The sequence below is a fragment of the Lissotriton vulgaris genome, chromosome 3_1 (assembly GCF_964263255.1).
Source record: "Lissotriton vulgaris chromosome 3_1, aLisVul1.2, whole genome shotgun sequence".
NCBI lineage: Eukaryota > Metazoa > Chordata > Amphibia > Caudata > Salamandridae > Lissotriton > Lissotriton vulgaris.
Window position 1 is genome coordinate 216,128,117 of NC_141689.1, and position 23,257 is coordinate 216,151,373.

Genomic DNA, 23,257 nt, shown 5'->3' on the forward strand with positions numbered 1-23,257 from the left:
TGAAGCGCACGATGCCTGAGCGCTTAGCGTAATGATAGTTGCCTTGTCCAAGGCTGACCCACCTGCTTCACCGCCTTAAATACAAATCTAGCGTGTCCGCCTAACCACTAGACCGCTACCCAAAATGGCGCCCGCCAGACGTCCCTTCCTACCCCCAAGATGGCGCCAAGTATCCGGTACACAACGCTGGGGACCCGCTGAAGCCGCGGTGTGCGTGACCTATTACAGTGTAGGTATGCGGGGAATAGGTGAATTAAAAGCAGGGGAAAAGTCTAAATTAAAAATAAACCAAATGCAGCAAAACGGGATTACATTTAAAATTGCCGAGTATGATGCGAGTTCAGCAGGAATTGAAGCGCACGATGCCTGAGCGCTTAGCGTAATGATAGTTGCCTTGTCCAAGGCTGACCCACCTGCTTCACCGCCTTAAATACAAATCTAGCGTGTCCGCCTGACCACTAGACCGCTACCCAAAATTGCGCCCGCCCGACGTCCCTTCCTACCCCCAAGATGGGGCCAAGTATCCGGTACACAACGCTGGGGACCCGCTGAAGCCACGGTGTGCGTGACCTATTACAGTGCAGGTATGCGTGGAATAGGTGAATTAAAAGCAGGGGAAAAGTCTAAATTGAAAATAAACCAAATGCAGCAAAACGGGGTTAAATTTAAAATTGCCGAGTATGACGCGAGTTCAGCAGAAATTGAAGCGCACGATGCCTGAGCGCTTAGCGTAATGATAGTTGCCTTGTCCAAGGCTGACCCACCTGCTTCACCGCCTTAAATACAAATTTTGCGTGTCCGCCTGACTACCAGACCGCTACCCAAAATGGCGCCCGCCAGACGTCCCTTCCTACCCCCAAGATAGCGCCAAGTATCCGGTACCCAACGCTGGGGACCCGCTGAAGCCGTGGTGTGCGTGACCTATTACAGTGCAGGTATGCAGGGAATAGGTGAATTAAAAGCACGAGAAAAGTCTAGATTAAAAATAAACCAAATGCAGCAAAACGGATTTAAGTTAAAATTGCTGAGTATGACGAGAGTTCAGCAGGAATTGAAGCGCACGATGCCTGAGCGCTTAGCGTAATGATAGTTGCCTTGTCCAAGGCTGACCCAACTGCTTCACCGCCTTAAATACAAATCTAGCGTGTCCGCCAGACCACTAGACGGCTACCCAAAACATCATATTGCCTTAACACCTGACCACTAACTCACTGCATGATTAATTTATTCAGCACCCTCTATGCTAATGCCAACCAGAGAAGGTCGAACAGAACAAGATATATGATCATTAGCACATTATATGAATAGATTTACCTTGGGGAATCTGCAGAGAAAATTGAAACATGTTGCAAGTTACATCTGAACTGGGGAAGGTTCATCATGAATAGAACAACATCTGTGGGGAATACCTCAATAGTGTTGCTTGTCTGTGCCCTGCGGAGCTTATGTGTGCAAGGGGAGAAAATCACAGAGTGAGTAACAGAAATTACTTCTATCCTGGAAAGAATGGTGTTTTGCACAAAAATATGGCTTAGTCAATGTACATTAGAAAAAGACCCTTGTACACATTACAGGGAATTCGTTTCAAATGCAATCACTTTATATTGGTATGTACATGTAAAATCATTTATGTAACTGCATACTTCACAGTGTTCATGATGTACAAAAATCCAAACCCATAAAAATCGTTAGCACTCCCCACATGCCTTTGGATAGTCCTTTGTGGATGCCTCACGCAGTGGTGAGGGTCAGTTTAGCCTCGCCCCTGTTAGGCTCCGGTCTAGCCTCCTAATGATGTGAAGGCCTTTCTCTGAAATAAGTAAAGAGGACAATGATGAGATGACCCTGATGTAAGATAAAATCATGCTCATGGGGATTTATCTGCTTCTATCCCTAGGTGCTTCTAATATTAAAACACACCTTTTTTCCTTTTGTGACCATTGGCTATGCTAATGGATCCTGCCCAGCTCTTGAAGCAAACTGAGAAGTATGCATTGCTTGAAGGCATACTAGTTGTGTGAGGAATTATGTTTGTTTGTTGCCTTTGTACACTTTTTAAAATTCTAACACCTATTGACGCCACAAGATGGTGTCTTTCTTTGATAGCTCGGTCATACTCAAACATATAATAGACTACATTCATTATATTTGTAAAAGTGTATCTTACTAAGTTAACCTACTCTCTTTAAATATAGGAACCAAACAAGGAACATTTGGAGGAAGTAAGTAAGAGTAAAATAAAGGCCTGATAACTCTCCTTGTTGACAGTGCGCATGATCTTTACCGCAAAAGATCCAGGTGTGAGCTGGACCTCTATCCCTAGATATACTTGAAAAGAAATTGCAGAGCTCTTAGTTTGACAAAGATTAACTTGCCTAATGATTGCATTTTATAAATCTATCCCCATTAACTGTTTGAATGATTTGCAGTACTAACACAGCACTGTGCAATAGTTGATAGCATGTTTATAGTGTGTGTTTTTTTGTCCTGCCATTATATATTAACCCTGCTGATGGGAATGTATGGCTTCTCATTGACATTGTTCCTGTTTAATTCCAGGTAGGCTTGTTTGGCTGTTATTGGTTTATGGTTTTATAAATCTTGTCGCATTCATTTAATGTTTCATATTTTAGGACCAAGCAGTAGGAAACATACCGTCAAATCTTAGTAATATTTTCCAGTATCCCTTTTGTCAAACCCATGGCATGCGGTGACAGTCGAGTTAGAACTCCGGAGCGTACATCTACCTATCAGATAAAAAATAATTTTTTAACCCATGGGATTGTGTCCAGGTTCCCATCACCGAAATTGCCAATTGCTGAATCCACGTTTTCATTGTCAGCATAGTAAAGGGCACAGTGTGTGCAGCAGTGCAAAGGTTACATTTAACTTTCTCTGTCACTGATGTGTTTTCTTTCACCGTATACTGTGGCCTTACTGGAAAGTTGAATATGCCAGTTGGGGATTATGCCAATTTTGCCAGGTTTTAGGAGTCAGTCCACATAGTTAAAAAACCTGCAGCATCAATCCGCAAAATATGTGTGTGGCCATGCAAAAAAGTGGCATTTTCTCAGAGGATTCTTTAACTATGCCCAGAAATGGTTACTTCGAGCCGACCAAGCCACTCATCTGAATACTTTAATCCTATGACTTTAGTCTGTGCAGCTTGCTCACGGGTCTCCGTAGACCCCAATTTTGGAATTTTCACTACTTACATTTCAATGTCTTGGTATTGGTAGTGCACTGACATCGTGGGTTCCTGTTCCAGCAGACTAAGTCTACTCCACTGCACCAAAGAACAATGCTCCATTGCTACAAAACTTCCACAGTTTCAGAGCCTGGCAGATGGAGACAAAATCTCATGAATACAAATAACAGCCTTACTCCTCAGCCTTCCACAGGTTGTGACTCTAGTGTCCCCATTGATGTGGCCATAGCTCCAGTGCCATCTCTCGTGCCAGTACCACCTATGTTACTGTTGCTGCTTTTAGCTTAAATTTGGTCTCCTATGCTTAAACTTCTAATTGATGGAGCCTATGCAAACAACCACCCCTTCTCGAGGCCTTGGACATTCTCAGTTTTGTGAATAGTAGGGGAGAACAGGGGGTCTTTTATTCTAAAATAAGGAATATTTTGCAAGGGAAGTCACTAAGAACGTCCTACTACCATGATTAATTATGATAAGTGTTGTTACCGTGGTCACTGACTTTGGTACCGTCCAGCTCCATCACAAATCTGCCACAGCCCATGTACTCGAAAACTAGGACCAAAAAGTCGGGATAAGAAAGATCTCTAACCACAAGACAAGCATTACATATTCAAAGTCAGTAGTCAGACCAATTGCCTCTTCTATACTTCTTCCTCCTTCTTCGAGCAAAAGAAGCAGATCTGAACTTTGAAGCAGACTTCCTCCATCCCTGGTGGAATGTATGTGAAAAGTGAGAGTCTGTCTTCACGTTCGTTTGATCTACTCAAGACCTTTAGATCATTTTTGTAGGCTGGTGGGGGATTAGCTATTGCTTTCTTCTTGTTTTGTCTTTTTCTTCATATGCACTTTTAAACTCGGTGGATTTGTCAGTAAAAGTCCATAAACCCCTGCATCTATGAGCTTTAGATGAAAATAAACTTGAGTGCTTCTCCTTTTGGTCTGTGCTGCCTTCTGTTCAATCATTCTTGCCAAAAATGTATTTTAATTTGGTAATAACCTGACTACGTTGTCTGACCATTACATTGCCTCCACTGGCTCATCAGACCAACTATATTGTGGATCTCTACCTCTTTAACACCTGCATCGCCTAAGGTAAGCATCATAATTCATGAATGAAAATTAAATAAAATTAATTTAAATTTCATGAATGAATTTTAAGTTCTAGGTTTTTAATGAAAGTAAAATTTATTTAAACTTGTTTAATTCATTAACGCCTTAACTGCGGCCGTTATTTCGGCGCAGTGCGGGAGTTCTAAAAGATGGGCGGGCCGTGTTGGACGTTGGCTGACGGCAGCACCAGCGAGGTAGTGCTGCCGTCGGCCAACGGCCGACGGCAGCACGCAACGGGTTAAAGTAGAATTGTTGGCCAGCAGGTATTAATTGAAGAATATGAGGGTATATCCTCATTAAGGCTACTTTAATAAATGCATGCAACTGTAAATTAGTTCAATAGAATGTTAGGTGTGGCCTTTTTGATTAAAAATGAAATGCATCAAATGATTTGGTGGTTATTTTAAAATGTGTAAAATAATTTATTTTTACAAATATTGAACAATTAAGCATATATTATTAATTAAAATATTAATTTAAATACATTTAAAGATGATGTCGAGGTTAACTAAAATAAATTAATAGAAACTTTTCAGAAAATGATCTTACAAATATTTTAAATTGTTCTCATACATTAAAATATATTTAAAGAAGAAAACATTGTAGAATATGTAGAAAGGCTAGATTAATAAATTAAAATAAAGAAACATGAAGAGTATATACTATTGCATTAATTATACAAAAAAACAAATGCAGTTAGAGTGTAGAATATGCACATTACACGAAAAAATAGCTACAATACAAAAAAGTGAATGGAGCTACAACTAAAATTAAGAAAGAAGAATTAAGATAGAAACATAGGCTAGGATGATGCGGGAAAGGGGTAGTGGTAGAAACATGTAAAATGTATCTGTACTATGCAGCGGTAGGGCAATGTGATTGCATCCGATATAGTAGCATATAATAACATGCAACCTAGGCAGATATTTTCAGCTCCTCTATTGGGCAACGAACTGTAGAGTGTAATTCAAAGTGGTCCCTATTTTTTTGGGGGGGGGAAACAAATTTTATTGATTTTGATGGAAACACAGGATATTGAAATGACATGAAAATATGTACATCATGATAAAATGGTACAGCGCGATCATTAGTCGCCTTCTTCTTTTACATTGTTTGAAAGTAACAGAAACTTCAAATACCACAACACTGGTATTAATTTATTCTTAGTAGCACCCAATATTCTATTGTGTAGACACTCTATATCTTTCATCGTTTTGATCAGGTCCTTTTATGACTCATACATTTAATCATCTTTTGCAAATATTATTTCTTCAACTATTTGGCCATCTGTTACCTTGTATGTCTTAAGATGAATACATCTATAGGTGGCCCACCTTGTCCAAATGTTGGTGTGTTTTTGTGGGCAGCCCTGGGCTATAAAAACCGGAAGTTCCAAGTCCATTGTGTAATCTAGTCTCGCTTTCCACTGCGATTTTCGGGGTGCATTTTCTGCCTTCCATTGTCTAGCAGTGTCGCATTTCACTAAAGTGAGACCTAAGAACAAAAATGCGTTTTATATCTATTCCCACCTATGCCCTCCATGCTGTGCAGAAACAGAAATTTGGGGGATCGCGGAAGTTCCCAAGCCAGTACCTCTGCTAGGCATGTCATCACCCCCTGCCTGAAGCGCTCAAGTACTGGACATGTCCATGTCGTATGTATGAGGGTGCCTTTATGAGTGGCAGTGGAGGCAGTGCAGTGAAGTTATCAACCCTGCTTTCCATAGCCTGGATCTGGTATAATATACCTTTTGTAAGTATTTGAACTGGATAAAGCGGAGCCTGGTGGAAATTGAAACCTCTCGGGCGATTGCAACCCTTCTGCCCAGTCATCGTCTATTGGCCCCACCTCAGCATCCCATGTGGCTCTGGGGGTATCAAGGGTCAAGAAACTATTTGTGACTAGAGTTTGATATATATTTTGGATATTTTGTGTTCCTCCAGGTCTCCCATAAGGAGTTTGCCTTCTTGCGGGCTGAATTCTGGTATGTGTGTTAGGTTCTTTATGTAAGGATGGAGGGCATGCAGCAGGTGTAATTATTTGAAGAATTGGGTGTGTGGCATAGTGAATTCCTCTCGGAGGTCACCAAAGGATTTAAAGGTAGACCCTTTAATGACGTCACCAAGGGTTGATATGGCTATATGATCCCAATCTTGGAACCCCTGAAGGTCTGCAACTTACGGAAGCAAACGGTTCCGCCATAGCGGAGTTTCTCACGTAAGGCGGTTTTGCTTACACGTAGGGTTTGTTGCCAAGTCATTATTACTACTTTTGTTGCCCGGGGTAGGTCTTTGGGGTCGGCCCTGCCATAGAGAAATGAGTGTATGGTGATTTCACCCATAATCCATTATTCAATTAGATATGCAGCGTCCTCCCTAGATCCCTACTACCATTCGTTTAGAATCTGGAGGTGTGCTGCGGCATGGTAGGATTGTATGTCACCTGCTGCAGTGCCTCCACAATATTTGGATTGCATGCAGCTGCGTAATGCCACCCTGGCTGTGCTTCCTCCTCATAGAAAGCGTCCGATACTTGCATTAATTTGGCGGAACCATGAGACCGGGATCGGGTATTTGTGCAGTTGGAGTTAGTAGAGAAACCATCTTAACGATGGCCGACCTTCCGTAGAGAGACAAGGGAAGGGTTGACCAGTGCTTCACCTCGGTTTTGACTCTATGGCTGGTTCTAGATTGCGCTTCCACACGTGAGCTTGGTTGTCTGTTATGTATAATCCCAGATACGTGAAGCCATGTGTCACCAATGTGAGCACCTTTGCTCGTCCCTCGCCCATCATCCCTTTTATTGGCCACAAATGCGATTTAAGAGGTATTCATATACATTCCCGATATCTCGCCAAAGACACTCATTACTTGAAGTATCCTAGGGCCTGATCTTTGAGGGTCCGTTAGGAAGAACAGAATATCGTCAGCATATAATGCAATGCGGTCAGAGATGCTGGGTCCATTCAAAGCCGCGGATAAGTGTGTCTTTTCTCACCCAGATGGCCAGTGGTTCAATGGCATGGGTGAATAGCAAGGGGGAAAGTGGGCATCCTTGCCTGGTGCTGCGGTGTATTGGAAATGGCGCTTACGTGGCTCCAGCCACTCGAATTGCTGCTGTGAGGGCCATGTACAGCAATTTCACCATCATAATGTATCGAGGCCCCATATTGAAGTGTCTCAGTAGGATGAACATGTAAGACCAGCTGACAGAGTAGGATGCTTTATCCATGTCTGCTAATAGGAGGGCTGCAGGTCGATCTAGTTTATTGCATGTGGCAATCCCATTGTGGACGCGGTGTATGTTATGCTGGGTCGCTCTATGTGGCATAAAGCCTCCTGATTTGGATAAATAAGGTCATGGAGGTATGGAATTAGTCTATTCGCTAAAATCTTGGCGAGTAGTTTTGGTTCAATATTTAGGAAGGAGATTGGCCGATAGGATGATCATGATCCGGATGGGCGTTCTGGCTTCTGAAAGACTACTATTTCGGCATGGCACCAATCTTGAGGCAGGAGTCCGTTTTCAAGGGCTTCATTGAGAGTTGCTAGGTATCTCGAGCCCAATATTGTTGCATATATTTTGAAAAATTCACTGGGGAATCCATTAGAACCCAGGGACTTGCCAGCGGCCATTTCCGCAATAGCCGTGGTTAACTCATCTTTTGTAATCGGCAGGTCTAATAAGTCCCTTGCATCTGGAGTTATTGCCCTAGGTGGTACTTTGTGAAATAAGTCCTCAATCTGGGCTTCAGAAAGGACCTCCTGCTTACATGTAATACACTTCTTCAAACCCCCCTGGCTGGGTGCACACGAACCAGAGGGATCCCGGCTTGTGTCGTACTAGAGGTCCACAGCAGTACAGTGGCCCAAACCCATTTGGCGGGCACATGGAGGTACCTCCTTGATGGCACCGATGCAGTCAGCCGCACCAGCCGCAGCCTCCTCACGCCCTGGGTGGGCGTCCCAGCCGACTCCGTGAAGATTCTCTGCCAGCGAGGAGCCGCCTATGCCTCAGTTGTCAATCCTCCACGAGGAAGCTTACTCAGTGTCGCGTCCCAGCCCCAGCCCCAGCGGCTGCGCGACTCCGCGACTCCAGCGCCTCAGCTTCTGGTGGGCCCAGATCCTGGGGCGACAAGAATCACAGTCTCTTCTCCTGGACCCGGCACCGGAGCTGCCCATATGACATACGCGATTTCCTCCACCTCCGCCTCCAATCCTGGATTCTGTGGTTCTATGGTGTCTAGGCACAGCTGCGGCGACCGATCTGCCACAGGGCTGTCTCACTCAACGCCCCTGTCCCCAGTACCATCACCGCCTACTAGGCCTATATCTTCGATCCACAATGCCTCTAGGCTTGACCCTTGTCGACAGGGCCGCAAGTTTCAGGTGCGATCTCCTCTTGGATTGCAGGCCGCTCCGCCCCCGATCCTGAATGCGGGCGTTCTATGGCATCTGGGCACCACCGCGATGATGTGAAGCTGAATCGTCTCCCTGGACCCAGGCCACTTCAGGTATGTCGGGTTTCGGATTTGTATTCATAAATGGCTGGCAGGATTGTGAAGGATAGCGTTTGGGGCTACGGGAGCTCAGCTAAGACTCGTCCGCCATGACGGACCGATTGTCCACGCCCACCATCACTTTTTTTTAATTACCACATTTTATTAGTTTTAACAGTTAGCAGCAACATCCACAAACAATCAGTTAACAACATCACATCTTGTGTCAGATCATGGAGCTTAGGGGCTGATTACGATGGCGGTGAACCCGCCACCGACAGGCTGACGGTGGCGGGTTCACCGACATCATGAGGCCATTTCCGCCCGCCATATTATAATGGCGGGCGGTAACGTGGCGGTCGGAAACTCCAGCCGCCATGCATCAGACAGGCTCCTTGAGCCCACCGGTGCTGTGGAGGCCCTCGTTTTACCATAAATGGCGGCGGTGCCTTCTAGGCACTGCCGTTGGGATTATGATGGTCCATCCCCACCAGCCTTTCCACAGCCCCCTGGTAATGCTGATCTAGATTCCCCGTGAGACAGGTCATTGTAATATTTTATGAGCAACCATTTGTATCTTTATCTGCCAGATATAGTTGGAAATTATTCTTAGCAGCTTATTGAGAATTGTACCAGACAGTGCTAGCTGGTTTGTTTGAAATTGTTGGAATATTGTAGGCAGTACCCTCATTTTCAGTACAGCAATTCTGCCTAACTAAGAGAAATGCTTTATGTTCGATTTCTGGAAGCCTTTTCTAAAAACTTGTATTAGGTGTGTGTAATTAAGCAGTATTATCTGTGTGCTGGGTTGACCCAAAAAATACCCACGAACGGAATTGAATTTGAGCCCCACTGTATTGGTAGTAGACTCTGTAGGAAGTCTTGCTTGTTCCAGAGATGGTGTAGAAAGAAGGGCTTCAGATTTTGCTTTGTTTATTTTAAACCGAGAGACTCTTTGGTATGTCTCCCGTTGCTCCAGGAGGGTTTGTCTAGAATGCCCTATATCTGGAAATGTTACCATGATATCTCCAAGCGAACGTTGTAAGATTACAGATCTGATCCCCATTTTGAGCCCTTTGATCTCCCTATTCCTCAGTGCCTTCACCAATGGCTTTATTGCCGGAGTAAGTAAGAGGGGAAGTGTACACCCCTGCCGCGGCTGCTGTTCAGTTTTTGTTTGGGAGGATGAATCGCCATTGATCCTTAAATGATTGGTAGGTCGCAACACCAATCTCTCACAGGGTTGTCCAATCATGTGTTTCCCAGTGGTTGTGCCATGCATGTCCAGTCCTCTCTGTCAAACACCAGCATCCAAGGGGAGCATCAGGACTTTATAGAGCCTCGTCTGAGTGTATTCAGTTATATGCTGCAGCTTCTAAGAGTTATCTCCACACTGTTTATTAGGAGCTCAACTGGATTCATATAGTATTATCTAGCGGAACAGGAGCTCCTCTATTACTGCTAAAATGCTTGTGAACAATTTTGCATCCACATTTAGGAATGATATTGTAATATCCTTCTCCTACCTGGCGGCCAAGACCTGGAATTCTCTCCCCACTCACCTCCGCCTCACACAGAACCACATTTCCTTCAGAAAGGAACTTAAAACCTGGCTATTCGATAAATAATGCACCCCCTCCCACAAGCGTCTTGAGACCCTCTGGGTGAGTAGTGCGCTATACAAATTCCTGAACTTGAACTTGAACTTGAACTTGGAGAGGTTGGAATCTTGCCCGATTTTGGGATCACCGCCATTGTAGTTTTTGATATAACGATTGATATAGTACTCCAGTAACTAAATGCGTTATCTAGGTTTTCCAGAATGGGAGTTAGAATGCTACAGTTTTGCTTATAGAAGATGACTTTGTAGCCATGTGGACCCCTTGCTTTTCCAACCTTCTACCTATGTATAGCACTGATTATTTGCTCCTTACTGATGGGCTTGTTAAGGGATTTGTTCGAAGATTCTTGAATATTGTATAACATATAAGCTCTCGCAACTACAATTGTGTATTACAAAACAGGGTTCAATGACCAAAGTAAAGGAAACGCAGACGCAGCTTCTTTGGTGTGAAATTTCTTATTACAGCAAGACGTTGGTTTTTCTCCAGACTTTAAGAATGATATCAAACGCCGACACGTGTTTCGTCGTGTACGGGTGAGTCAAACACGACTCTTCAGGGCTGATAATACAAAACATTGTAGGCAAATCTTAGTGTAGATATACATAGGTTAGGTACTGCATATGGTGACAAAAGTGTAGCCAACATGCAGATAGACGTGCGTTTGTGTCGCACATTGTGGGTGAAGACAAGTGACAGTACTTGCATATTCAGTCAAGTGCTCGGTCTATAGTGCTAAAGTGTACGAGTAAGTGAGAGATAAAACATAAGACCTTGGTGTGGTCATGAGTCACTCGTACACAGTGGTCCTAAAATTATGAGGGTGTCCGTCGTGATGGTGGGTAAAAACGTGAGATGCACTGCTTCTATTAATATTGACACATTAGTGAGGAGGTGTTCTGTGACCTCATAGCGTGGCAGTGGCAAGGTGCATAAACTGACTAAAAGATCCAGAAAGCACAAGTTCATGCAAATTCTGATGTTCTAAGAATAATATTTATTACCTTATGCTCCCAAACCACAGTGTGGTAGGAGTAAGTCTGGGTCTTTCAAAGCTCAGTTAGAGGCTATATTATGAGAAAAAAGGGCAAAAAGCAAAAAGAATCATGAGGAGGCTTCTAAAGGAAATAAAGGGGTATCCGGTTGAATATGGTTAGGGCCAGCATAAAACACTACTCCTTACCAATAGGATTTTATTGTGTTCCTATATAGATGAAACTGGTTGAGTAGATGGTTACTTGTGGTAAGAGAATGGAGTTGTTCACTCCCATCGGTGGTCTTTAACAGATTGTAACAGCGCTATATGCAGAAAAAAGGAAAAAGGAAAAATATCGACATCATGTGTCACTAATATATAGCGCTAAAGTATTTATTTAAAAGCAGCTATTTCCGTCTGTGGAAATACTGTGCAGAGCCAGCCCCACCGATCTTGTACAAAACGCGATGTTGCAGATAAAACTGGAAAGGGGAGGGATTTGTTGGGGATCGGTTGTCTTACCTGACATATGCTTTGTCGTCAGGCGGTAAGCCGGGAGGGGATTCTTGTATAATGCCGGTATGCGGAAACGAGTCAGTCTCCTCTGTGGCGGTGCGCTGTCAAATGAAGACAAGGCATCGTAAGGGTAATCGTCCATACGGACCACGCCTCTTCAGCTCCCGACATCGCCATCGCTATCCCGGAGGGCTACAAGATCGTCCGGAGGGACCGAAACGCCAACCAGATGGGAGGAGGCATCGCCATCATCCACAGGAACACCATCCGTCTCACGACCAGCACCGACAACACCCTGACCAGCGCCGAACACCTGCATTTCCAGATCCACACCAACCCGAACACCACCCTCAGAGGCACCCTGATCTACCGACCCCCTGGACCACGCACGCAATTCAGCGAGGACATCGCCGACTTCGTCAGCCCGCATGCCCTCCCCTCCGCTGACTACATCCTCCTGGGGGACCTGAACTTCCACCTGGAGAACAACAACGACCACAACACCAGCACCCTGCTCGACAACCTCGCCAACCTGGGACTCAAGCAACTGGTGTCCACCCCCACCCACCTCGCCGGACACACACTCGACGCCGTCTTCTCGTCCAGCACAGACATCAACTTCTGCCACGCCACAGAGCTTCAATGGACGGACCACAGCTGCGTCCACTTCACCTTCAAGAGAACGACGACCCACCAACACCAGCAACAGACTGCCCGCAGAAGCTGGAACAAGATCACAGCAGACCAGCTCGCCACCTCCCTGAGCCAACACCCTCCTGCCAGCTCAGCGAACCCCAACCAGGCCGCCGATAACATCACGATGTGGATCAGCAACTGCGCGGACGAGCTCGCCCCGCTGAGGACCCCGCCCAGCAGACCCGGCAGCAAGAAGGCCCCATGGTTCACCGACGAACTCAAGAGCTCCAAGAAGAACTGCCGAGCCCTCGAGAAAGTTTGGAAAAGGGACCCGACACCGGACAACAGGACCTCCTACAAACTGGCCACCCGGAAACACCACCAGCTGATCCGCGCCGCCAAGAGAACAGCATTCAAGGACCGATTGGACAACAACGCACACAACAGCAAGGAACTCTTCAACATCGTGAAAGAGCTTTCCAACCCCAGCGCAGGAAACAACGACATCACCCCATCGCAAGACCTCTGCAACTCCCTCGTCGCATACTTCCACAACAAGATCACGGACATACACAGCAGTTTCAACAACCAACCAACGCACACCACGACCGACCAGCCACCCCCCCCCACCACCACCCTCCACGCCTGGACCCCGATCAGCACAGAAGACACCATCCGCACGATGAACTCCATCCACTCCGGATCACCAACCGACCCCTGCCCTCACCACGTCTTCAACAAGGCCGACGCTGTCATCGCACCCCACCTGCGAGACATCATCAACTCATCATTCGACACCGCCATCTTCCCCGAAAGCTGGAAACACGCCGAACTCAGCGCCCTACTCAAGAAACCAACAGCGGACCCCACCGACCTCAAGAACTACCGCCCCATCTCGCTTCTTCCGTTTCCAGCCAAAGTCATCGAGAAGACCGTCAACAAGCAGATGGCCGCCTTCCTCGAGACGAACGGATCCCTCGACCCCTCACAGTCCGGCTTCCGAGCCAAACACAGCACCGAGACCGCCCTCATCGCCGCCACCGATGACATCCGAGCCCTGATGGACAATGGAGAAACAGCGGCCCTCATCCTCCTAGACCTCTCAGCGGCATTCGACACGGTCTGCCACCGCACCCTAGTGCAGCGCCTCAGCAACATCGGAATCCAGGACAAGGCGCTGGAATGGATCATCTCCTTCCTCGACGGAAGAACACAGCGAGTCCGCCTACCACCGTACAAGTCAGAGGCCTCCGAAGTCATCTGCGGCGTCCCCCAAGGATCATCACTGAGCCCCACCCTCTTCAACGTCTACATGAGCCCCCTCGCGGCCATCGTACGCAAACACCACCTCAGCATCATCTCCTACGCCGACGACACCCAGCTGATCCTCTCCCTGACCAACAACCCCGCCGCCGCCAGAGCCAACCTGCACGATGGGATGAAAGAGGTAGCCGAGTGGATGACGACCAGCCGCCTGAAACTGAACTCGGACAAGACGGAGGTCCTCATCCTGGGCTCTTCACCCTCCGCCTGGGACGACTCCTGGTGGCCTCCCACCCTGGGCACCGCACCCAAACCGACAGACCATGCACGAAACCTGGGCTTCATCCTGGACTCCTCCCTCTCCATGACCAGGCAAGTCAACAGCGTCTCCTCGGCGTGCTTCAACATCCTACGCATGCTACGGAAGATCTTCTGGTGGATCCCCACAGAGACCAGGAAGACCGTCACCCAGGCCCTCGTCACCAGCCGACTGGACTACGGCAACGCCCTCTACGCCGGGACCACCGCCAAGCTCCAGAAGAGACTCCAGCGGATCCAAAACGCCTCAGCCAGACTCATCCTCGACATCCCACGATCCAGCCACATCTCCGGGCATCTGAGAGACCTTCACTGGCTCCCCATCAACAAGAGAATCACCTTCCGCCTCCTCACCCACGCACACAAAGCGCTACACGACCAAGGCCCGAGCTACCTCAACAGCCGAGTCAACTTCTACGCTCCCAAACGCCACCTCCGATCAGCCAACCACGCCCTCGCCGCCGTCCCCCGCATCCGAAGAGCGACTACAGGAGGAAGGTCCTTCTCCTACCTGGCCGCCAAGACCTGGAACTCCCTCCCGTCCGACCTACGCCTGACCCAAGACCACCTCTCCTTCAGGAAGAAGCTGAAGACCTGGCTGTTCGAGCAGTAGCGGCACCCCCCCTCCCCAGCGCCTTGAGACCCTACGGGTATGTAGCGCGCTTTATAAGTGTCACTGATTGATTGATTGATGTGTTAGGAGCAGGTATGCTCATCAAGTACTGTGCAAAGACGGGTGTACCAGAGAAGTCGCTCTTACCCGCTCCGTGTAATCCCTCCTCTGTTTGTTCCCGGCGGTCGTCTCTCGTGTACGAACACGTGACCCCGGGAGAGGAGGGATTAAATAGTAGAAAAACGACATAGAAAAGGTCTCCGCGGCGAGGCAGAAACCAGCGCCATTGCTGAGTGGTAAAAAGGTAAAAAATGACGCAATAAACTTTACTAATTATGATGGAATGGTCTACCAGATAAAACACAACATCACTTGCCTCAGTAAGTTCGTAGTGTATATCATTGAATGTAAATGTGGCAAAATATATGTAGGGAGCACTATTAGGGCCCTAAAAGAGAGGATAGCTGAACATATGAGAGCTATACAAAGGAGGGACGCTAGATACCCGGTAGCCCTTCATATCGCAGAGTGTCAACCCAATGAGGACGACATCATGGTACGTGTTTTTGGAATTGATCTAATTCCCCTCAATATTAGAGGGGGCAACCGGGAACTACAGCTCAGGCGCAGGGAGGCGACATGGATCATGCGCTTACGTAGCGTAGAACATGGGCTTAACTACGACTCTGAGCTGCAATATTTCCTAGGAGACTAGGTTCTCACCGGGGGGATCCTTGGTGCACACTGCTTACAGTTTGGTGTAAACATCTTCTTCACACTCCATTATTCTGAATCCCAAGAGCTTAACATTTGAGGATAACAATGAAATTACCTATCTCTCTAGGAGTGACATGTTTCCCACCACTGTATTTTAATTGCATTAGCCAATCTTGTTTTATATTTGTTTTGTTTAATAATACATAGGGCTATATGTCTTTTTGTCACAAAATCTTTGACTTACAGACCATCGTTTATAGACTTGCTGACCATCAGGCATACATGTTTTAAGATTTTACATGTTGAAAAAATGTTTAGACACAATTATATATATTCAAATGTACAAGGGCAGAATATATCCTCTTCAATTTGTCACCTTGAACACGAGCCTATACACACTTTCTCCTAAACGTGCACCATATGTATGAATGATCCGGCCACATTCGGGGTGATTCTGCATGCTTTACGCCATGTATCATTGCAATTACTTATTCTGACACAAGAAAAGAGGTTATATGTAATTGCTATTAATATTAACTATCTTGTTTAGTAACTGCCCCTTTTTTCAATAATATCGGTACCTTGGTCTAATTGACACACGCGAGTGTGTACATACCAATCGCCTTAAATCGAACTTTGGACAAAAACATAGATGCTCTTCTCTCACCATGCATTTTTTACCTTTTTACCACTCAGCAATGGCGCTGGTTTCTGCCTCGCCGCGGAGACCTTTTCTATGTCGTTTTTCTACTATTTAATCCCTCCTCTCCCGGGGTCACGTGTTCGTACACGAGAGACGACCGCCGGGAACAAACAGAGGAGGGATTACACGGAGCGGGTAAGAGCGACTTCTCTGGTACACCCGTCTTTGCACAGTACTTGATGAGCATACCTGCTCCTAACACATGGTCCGTATGGACGATTACCCTTACGATGCCTTGTCTTCATTTGACAGCGCACCGCCACAGAGGAGACTGACTCGTTTCCGCATACCGGCATTATACAAGAATCCCCTCCCGGCTTACCGCCTGACGACAAAGCATATGTCAGGTAAGACAACCGATCCCCAACAAATCCCTCCCCTTTCCAGTTTTATCTGCAACATCGCGTTTTGTACAAGATCGGTGGGGCTGGCTCTGCACAGTATTTCCACAGACGGAAATAGCTGCTTTTAAATAAATACTTTAGCGCTATATATTAGTGACACATGATGTCGATATTTTTCCTTTTTCCTTTTTTCTGCATATAGCGCTGTTACAATCTGTTAAAGACCACCGATGGGAGTGAACAACTCCATTCTCTTACCACAAGTAACCATCTACTCAACCAGTTTCATCTATATAGGAACACAATAAAATCCTATTGGTAAGGAGTAGTGTTTTATGCTGGCCCTAACCATATTCAACCGGATACCCCTTTATTTCCTTTAGAAGCCTCCTCATGATTCTTTTTGCTTTTTGCCCTTTTTTCTCATAATATAGCCTCTAACTGAGCTTTGAAAGACCCAGACTTACTCCTACCACACTGTGGTTTGGGAGCATAAGGTAATAAATATTATTCTTAGAACATCAGAATTTGCATGAACTTGTGCTTTCTGGATCTTTTAGTCAGTTTATGCACCTTGCCACTGCCACGCTATGAGGTCACAGAACACCTCCTCACTAATGTGTCAATATTAATAGAAGCAGTGCATCTCACGTTTTTACCCACCATCACGACGGACACCCTCATAATTTTAGGACCACTGTGTACGAGTGACTCATGACCACACCAAGGTCTTATGTTTTATCTCTCACTTACTCGTACACTTTAGCACTATAGACCGAGCACTTGACTGAATATGCAAGTACTGTCACTTGTCTTCACCCACAATGTGCGACACAAACGCACGTCTATCTGCATGTTGGCTACACTTTTGTCACCATATGCAGTACCTAACCTATGTATATCTACACTAAGATTTGCCTACAATGTTTTGTATTATCAGCCCTGAAGAGTCGTGTTTGACTCACCCGTACACGACGAAACACGTGTCGGCGTTTGATATCATTCTTAAAGTCTGGAGAAAAACCAACGTCTTGCTGTAATAAGAAATTTCACACCAAAGAAGCTGCGTCTGCGTTTCCTTTACTTTGGTCATTGAACCCTGTTTTGTAATACACAATTGTAGTTGCGAGAGCTTATATGTTGTACTATTGTCTTGTCTTATGACTTGTTGAGACGGTTAAGGGTGTTTCTCCGTCTGCTCTTCACGCACTACACAAAAATACATTTATCCTTACACACTTTGTAACGTTTAACCAAGGCAGCGCGCCCCTATAGTCCTACTTTTCTAAAAACCCCATGCACAGTATCTCTGATTGAATATTGTATAGTTTGAACTATTGAGAGATATAAGCAGATCCCACGGACTTGGGGATGGATTGTTAGATGTTTCCATAAATTTTTATTTAAGAATTGAAGTTTTGCAGCAGTCAGTGTCTGAACTTTATGGTAGCCAGTCGGCTAGAAACAAGGAAGGAGTTGTGGTTCTGTTGCTCGCACAGGAGTGGGGATATGGGCGAGGGACAGTGAAAGAGATGTAGAGCAAGAAACACTAGGAAGGGGAAAGTAATAAAAGTAAACAAAGTGAGGTTGTCGTAAGAAAAGGTATTGATTAGAATAGCAAAGGTATTTAGGTTTATTGGCCACCCTCCACCACCGTTTTCTAGTTTAAGCCACTTATAGGATGATAAGTAATGACATTGAAAGCTGACTTGATAATTTATGATTTGCTTACCTGTAATTCTTTGCATGATCAGCCATTTTGTTCTCGATTTCTGCGAGTAAAAAAATAAAAATAAATATGTATATATATATATCCAATTACCGCTCCTGCAACCCACCATACAGAGAAAAACGGACACTTCGTAATTCAATTCACTCACTGTTGGCTACAGTGACTCTGTATTCAGCCATCCGCGCAAAATCAGACAAGATGACGCGTTTCGGCCAGCGGAGTGGCCTTGCTCACATACCCGCATTGCTGAAGAGAAATGTTTAAATACATCTGTGATACAGTCACGTGATTTGTGCTAACTACAATTGTAATTGAAAGTGAAACACACACACTTACAGGTAAAAACCACAGAATTCCGTTTCGCCGATGCTGTGTTTAAACGATGGAATAGACAGTCTGACTCAAAGCCAAAAGTATAGTGTACTTTAGACTGGCTTCAAGTAATCCTACACACATTGCACAAAGGTAGCGAAAACAATTCACACTTTTAAGAGGTACTGCCCCTGGAATATAAACTTAAAAAATGCTCGCTATGTATAGAAGAACAGATGTATACGTGCAAATACACAGGCAATTCATATGTCTTTCGTGCCGTCTGCCTTATCTTGAATCTTATGTCATGGCAAGCTTCAATTTGTAAGATATATTTTCGTTTCCCTTTTGTGCCGTTCAATAAATATAATGTCTGCTCAAATGCATTTACATATCAAATTTGAAATCGGCTAAAAATATATAATTCAAATAGCCAGCCAAGAACACTCCTTTTTAAGACCATTCTAGCACATTTCTTGACCTGTCATGTGATAATCTCATTAGTGCTAATAAAGTGACTTGTGCAACAAAATCTAAAAAAATATACAAAATACAGAAACTAAATCAAAATTCTCAGTATAAAGGAGAGAGCGGCACCGACCTGATACCTGAAAACCTCTCTTGTTTGTAAGGACGAATACGACAGTGGTTCATTTCACATTGGTTATTACGTGTCAGGGAAAAGCTGACATCACAACGTATAACCTTAATTTCCAGTGTTGTATCTAATTCTAAGATAGGATATCATGATATAAAGAATCAGGAGAATTACACAACTAGCCCACCAGGTACCTCCAGTAAGCGCCACTGCGCTGTGTTACAGTGAGGTGGCCCGGGCCACACCCCTTTTTACACCTTTCTGCAATGCAACTCTGTGGCGCTTACTGGAGGTACCTGGTGGGCTAGTTGGACACCAGGGACCCTAAGGATTCAAGGGGACTTAATCCCCCAACTTAAAACGTGCCACGGGGAGCGTTTGCACAGTGGTAAAGGGAGGGGGCGGGCCTGAGGTAACATGTGTGCAAACACGCCCTGTGGCGCGCTTTAAGTTGGGGAATTAATTCCGCTTCAATCCTGAGGGTCCCTGGGTGTGTTGAATTGATTGCAAATTACCCATAGAGCTCGATTAAACACAAAAGTATGACTCCGAATGTACTTATGGCTACAGGTTGAATGAGGAACCGTTATATGGTTCTTGCACTCATCTAGATACCACATGAGGGTGATTATTGATATAATACAGTTGTTTCTACTTGAGGTATGTATTCTCAGGTTTGTTTCTAAAAGATGATCTTGCCAAAACTGTAGAAACTGATTACTCTGTGGTTTGATTTATCTTTTTAAACCATAATTTACCTCTGTAATTTGGTAGTTCCTGCATTTTATGATTTATGACAACATGGCAGATTTTAGTCTTCAAACTTTTAAACAATAACCTTGTTCGTTTGTATTGCAGCTCACAAAAGCCCATCGACAAGGTCATATGGAGAAAGTGGACTGGCTGGACAGACTGACCTTTAGAGAAATCGAAATGATCAACGAGGTGGGTCATTCTTCATCTTCTGATCCTGGTCAGGGGCTGGGGAACTTTTTTTCAGTTCCAAGAAGACTTCTGTTTTATTGGATATAGGAATGGGAAGTCTTGGACCGTGGACGCTGTGTCTCTGATGCCCTCTGAAGCTAAAATAGAGCCAATTAATACACAAATGAATCACCCTACGGGCATATTTTTTTATTGAATTAAAACATTTTCAGTGTTACAACAAAAGTGCAATTTAGAAAATGTCTTGCATACGCCAACAATGTATATTGTGCATTCACATTGCTCTCTCAATACCTTAAACGCTTCTGTTTTCATAATAAACAATGTATCAGCTTTACCTCTGGTATATATTCTTCAACTGATTCGCCTAGACCTTTTTACATTACTAGAACTCATAATTGTAAAAATTGCCTCAAACAGGGCGGAGTTTCTGAGTGTAGTGCTTCAGAGGTCAGTGTGGAAGCCATTTGTTGTACAATGTGCTTTACGGCCATTCAACTGGACTGAGTACTAAACTACAAAGGTCTACTGAACTAGGTGGAGAAGTGTGGCTCACCGGTTAGAGGTGGCAGACCCAGAAGCAGAGGTCGGCCCGGGACCAGGGTTCAATTCCCGACGCGGCACGGTACGGAACCAATGTCAGCGGGCTCGATAAATCTCGCCTCAGTGCCTCTCTAACCATGGGTCCCACGCTGCAACTCTGGGCAATAGCTTGCTTAATCTCCACAACGGCCCCCTCACTGCCGGGGATGCCTGGCTTCACCATGGGGATGCCCAATAGGGACCATCACACAGGGAAAGCCAGGACGGGTTCCCCAGCGGCACACAGCGCCAAGAAACCCTGGGGTGAACGTGCGCTCTACAAATTCATACTAACATAACATAACATAGGTACTAAACTACAAAGGACTACTGGACTAGGTACTAAACTGCAAAGAGTCTAGAGCGCTAGACTTGTGCAAATGAAATGAGATTTATCACATGCAAAAAGAACAATTGATGGGCAGAATGCAGAACAATGTCATACATTCACCCCAGTACATAGAACTGGGCCTAAATCCATCGTTCTTTGATCCTAGGTGGGATGGGTATGCCCACACGTGGGTCCCGTGCTCACTACACCACTGGATTCAAGCTAGCCTGGCTAATGAAGGGTGATGCCCCGAAATCAGTCCCAGGATGCTTGTTTCCAGTCCAGGGAGGACCTGGCTTGGCAGTTCTGGCTGGACTGTTCCCATAAATACCAGGGTCAAGACTGATTTGCATATAGCTAGCTCCAAACTGGGGTGGCGTGGTGAGCAAAATAATGATGGGTTAAACCCAGATCCTTGTGACTGGGGGTGAGTGTTTGATTGTTCATCAATCCTTCAAACAGTTGTTCCTTTTGCAAAAGATTCATCACAGCATTTAGATTATGTTAAATGATTGGATTTTAACAATTTCAAGAATATTTTTTTTTTCAGTCCTAAAAATAACAAGCACTGGCGTTGCCAATAGGTCTCGCATTAGGAAAGTTTGAGCTATTGGTCTTGTTAATGAATTTTTTTTAAATTTATGTGTTGGTTTTGAAAATAGCTAAATTAATAGCTTTGTCATTTACAATGCCAATAGTTTTAACTTTCGCAAACGTGACACCTATAGTATTTGTAATGCAACAAGTTTGTATTTTCGTGACTTAGATGTATTGATATTACAAATTACAATGGCTTTTAATTGTTTTAAATAATTAATACTTAAATAAAAGTGATTTTAATTTATAATGGCAATAGCTTAAACTTTTGTAAATAACTTTTGTGAAGATTATGTTCAGTGTATTTTATTGTGACGAAAATCCAAGAACAGAAGTGAAATATTAACATCTTTTTGTGACATTTGTAATAAAGCTTAAACATTGAGAGAACATATTTAAACCAGTTGTTGTTGAATGGTTGCGCAGATTGATGCTGGGGTGGTGCTGAGGGGTGCTGTGGTGGTGCTGAGTGGTGCTGTGGTGATGCTGAGTGGTGCTGCTGAGTGATACTGGGACGGTGCTGAGTGATGCTGTGGTGCTGCTGAGTGATGCTGTGGTGCTGCTGAGTGGTGCTGTGGTGCTGCTGAGTGGTGCTGTGGTGCTGCTGAGTGGTGCTGTGGTGCTGTGGTGGTTCTGAGTGATAATGATTGATGAGTGATAATGTGGTGGTGCTGAGTGGCGCTGCTGAGTGATGCTGTGGTGGCGCTGCTGAGTGATGCTGTGGTGGTGCTGCTGAGTGATGCTGTGGTGCTGCTGAGTGGTGCTGCTGAGTGGTGCTGCTGAGTGGTGCTGCTGAGTGGTGCTGTGGTGGTGCTGAGTGGTGCTGTGGTAGTGCTGAGTGATAATGTGGTGCTGAGTGATAATGTGGTGGTGCTGAGTGATAATGTGGTGGTGCTGAGGGGGTGAGATTGTGTGTGAGGGTGAGTGAGGGTGTGTGAGGGTGGGGGGGTGTGAGGGTAAGGGTGAGGGAGGGTGAGGGTGAGGGTGTGTGAGAGTGGGGTGTGTGACGGTGAGTGAGGGTGTGTGGGTGAGTGAGGCGGTGTGGGGGTGTGAGGGGGTGAGGGTGAGTATATGTGAGGGTGAGAGAGGGTGAGTGAGGGGGTGTGAGGGTGAGGGTAAGGGTGAGGGGGTATGAAGGTCATAGAACAATCTCCCCTGCAGCATTGTACATATCAATTAATAATAGTGCCTGGCAATGGTCATCCTACACCCATGATGGAGAAGGAAATGGAGCATCCCGTATGTAGAAGAAAAGCGAGCGGAAACCAGAGAAAGAAAGTGACTGTCTCTCCTTCGAAAGAATGAACGCGGGAGATGAGGCGAATGCGTCACAATGTTAGAAGACATAACACCACATCACTGGTTAGGCAGCTGATTCTAGTACAGAGTCTGCCATGAATAGGATTATACATTTCGATTTCGGGTACCTGAAGATGCACCAGAGCTGCTGTTAACTAGCCATGCCCTACAGGGGGAGCCAGCTAGTGGGAGGGAGGGCCTGATCTTTTGGAATGTGTATGTGCTAAGATCGGAGTTGAAGGGATACGATAGCGATGATGGCGGAAAAAAAAGGAGTTGGGAGGGTATAGAGAGAGAGTTAGCCGGTGCCAGGGTGTAGTGAAAACGAACAGGCAGC

The 23,257-nt window shown here is 45.4% G+C and overlaps 1 protein-coding gene across 2 annotated transcripts in view; it reads left to right on the forward strand.

Annotated features, from left to right (window-relative positions):
* Positions 1 to 23,257, forward strand: part of PIK3C3 (phosphatidylinositol 3-kinase catalytic subunit type 3) — a 682,135-nt gene that overhangs the window by 143,507 nt on the left and 515,371 nt on the right. The window contains exons 5-6 of one of the 2 annotated variants that reach the window (XM_086960326.1): positions 2,196 to 2,222; positions 20,025 to 20,111. In XM_086960326.1, coding sequence (XP_086816452.1) covers positions 2,196 to 2,222; positions 20,025 to 20,111 — 114 coding nt within the window. The remainder of the gene's footprint in view (positions 1 to 2,195; positions 2,223 to 20,024; positions 20,112 to 23,257) is intronic. The other variant, XM_086960327.1, reaches the window with a different exon arrangement.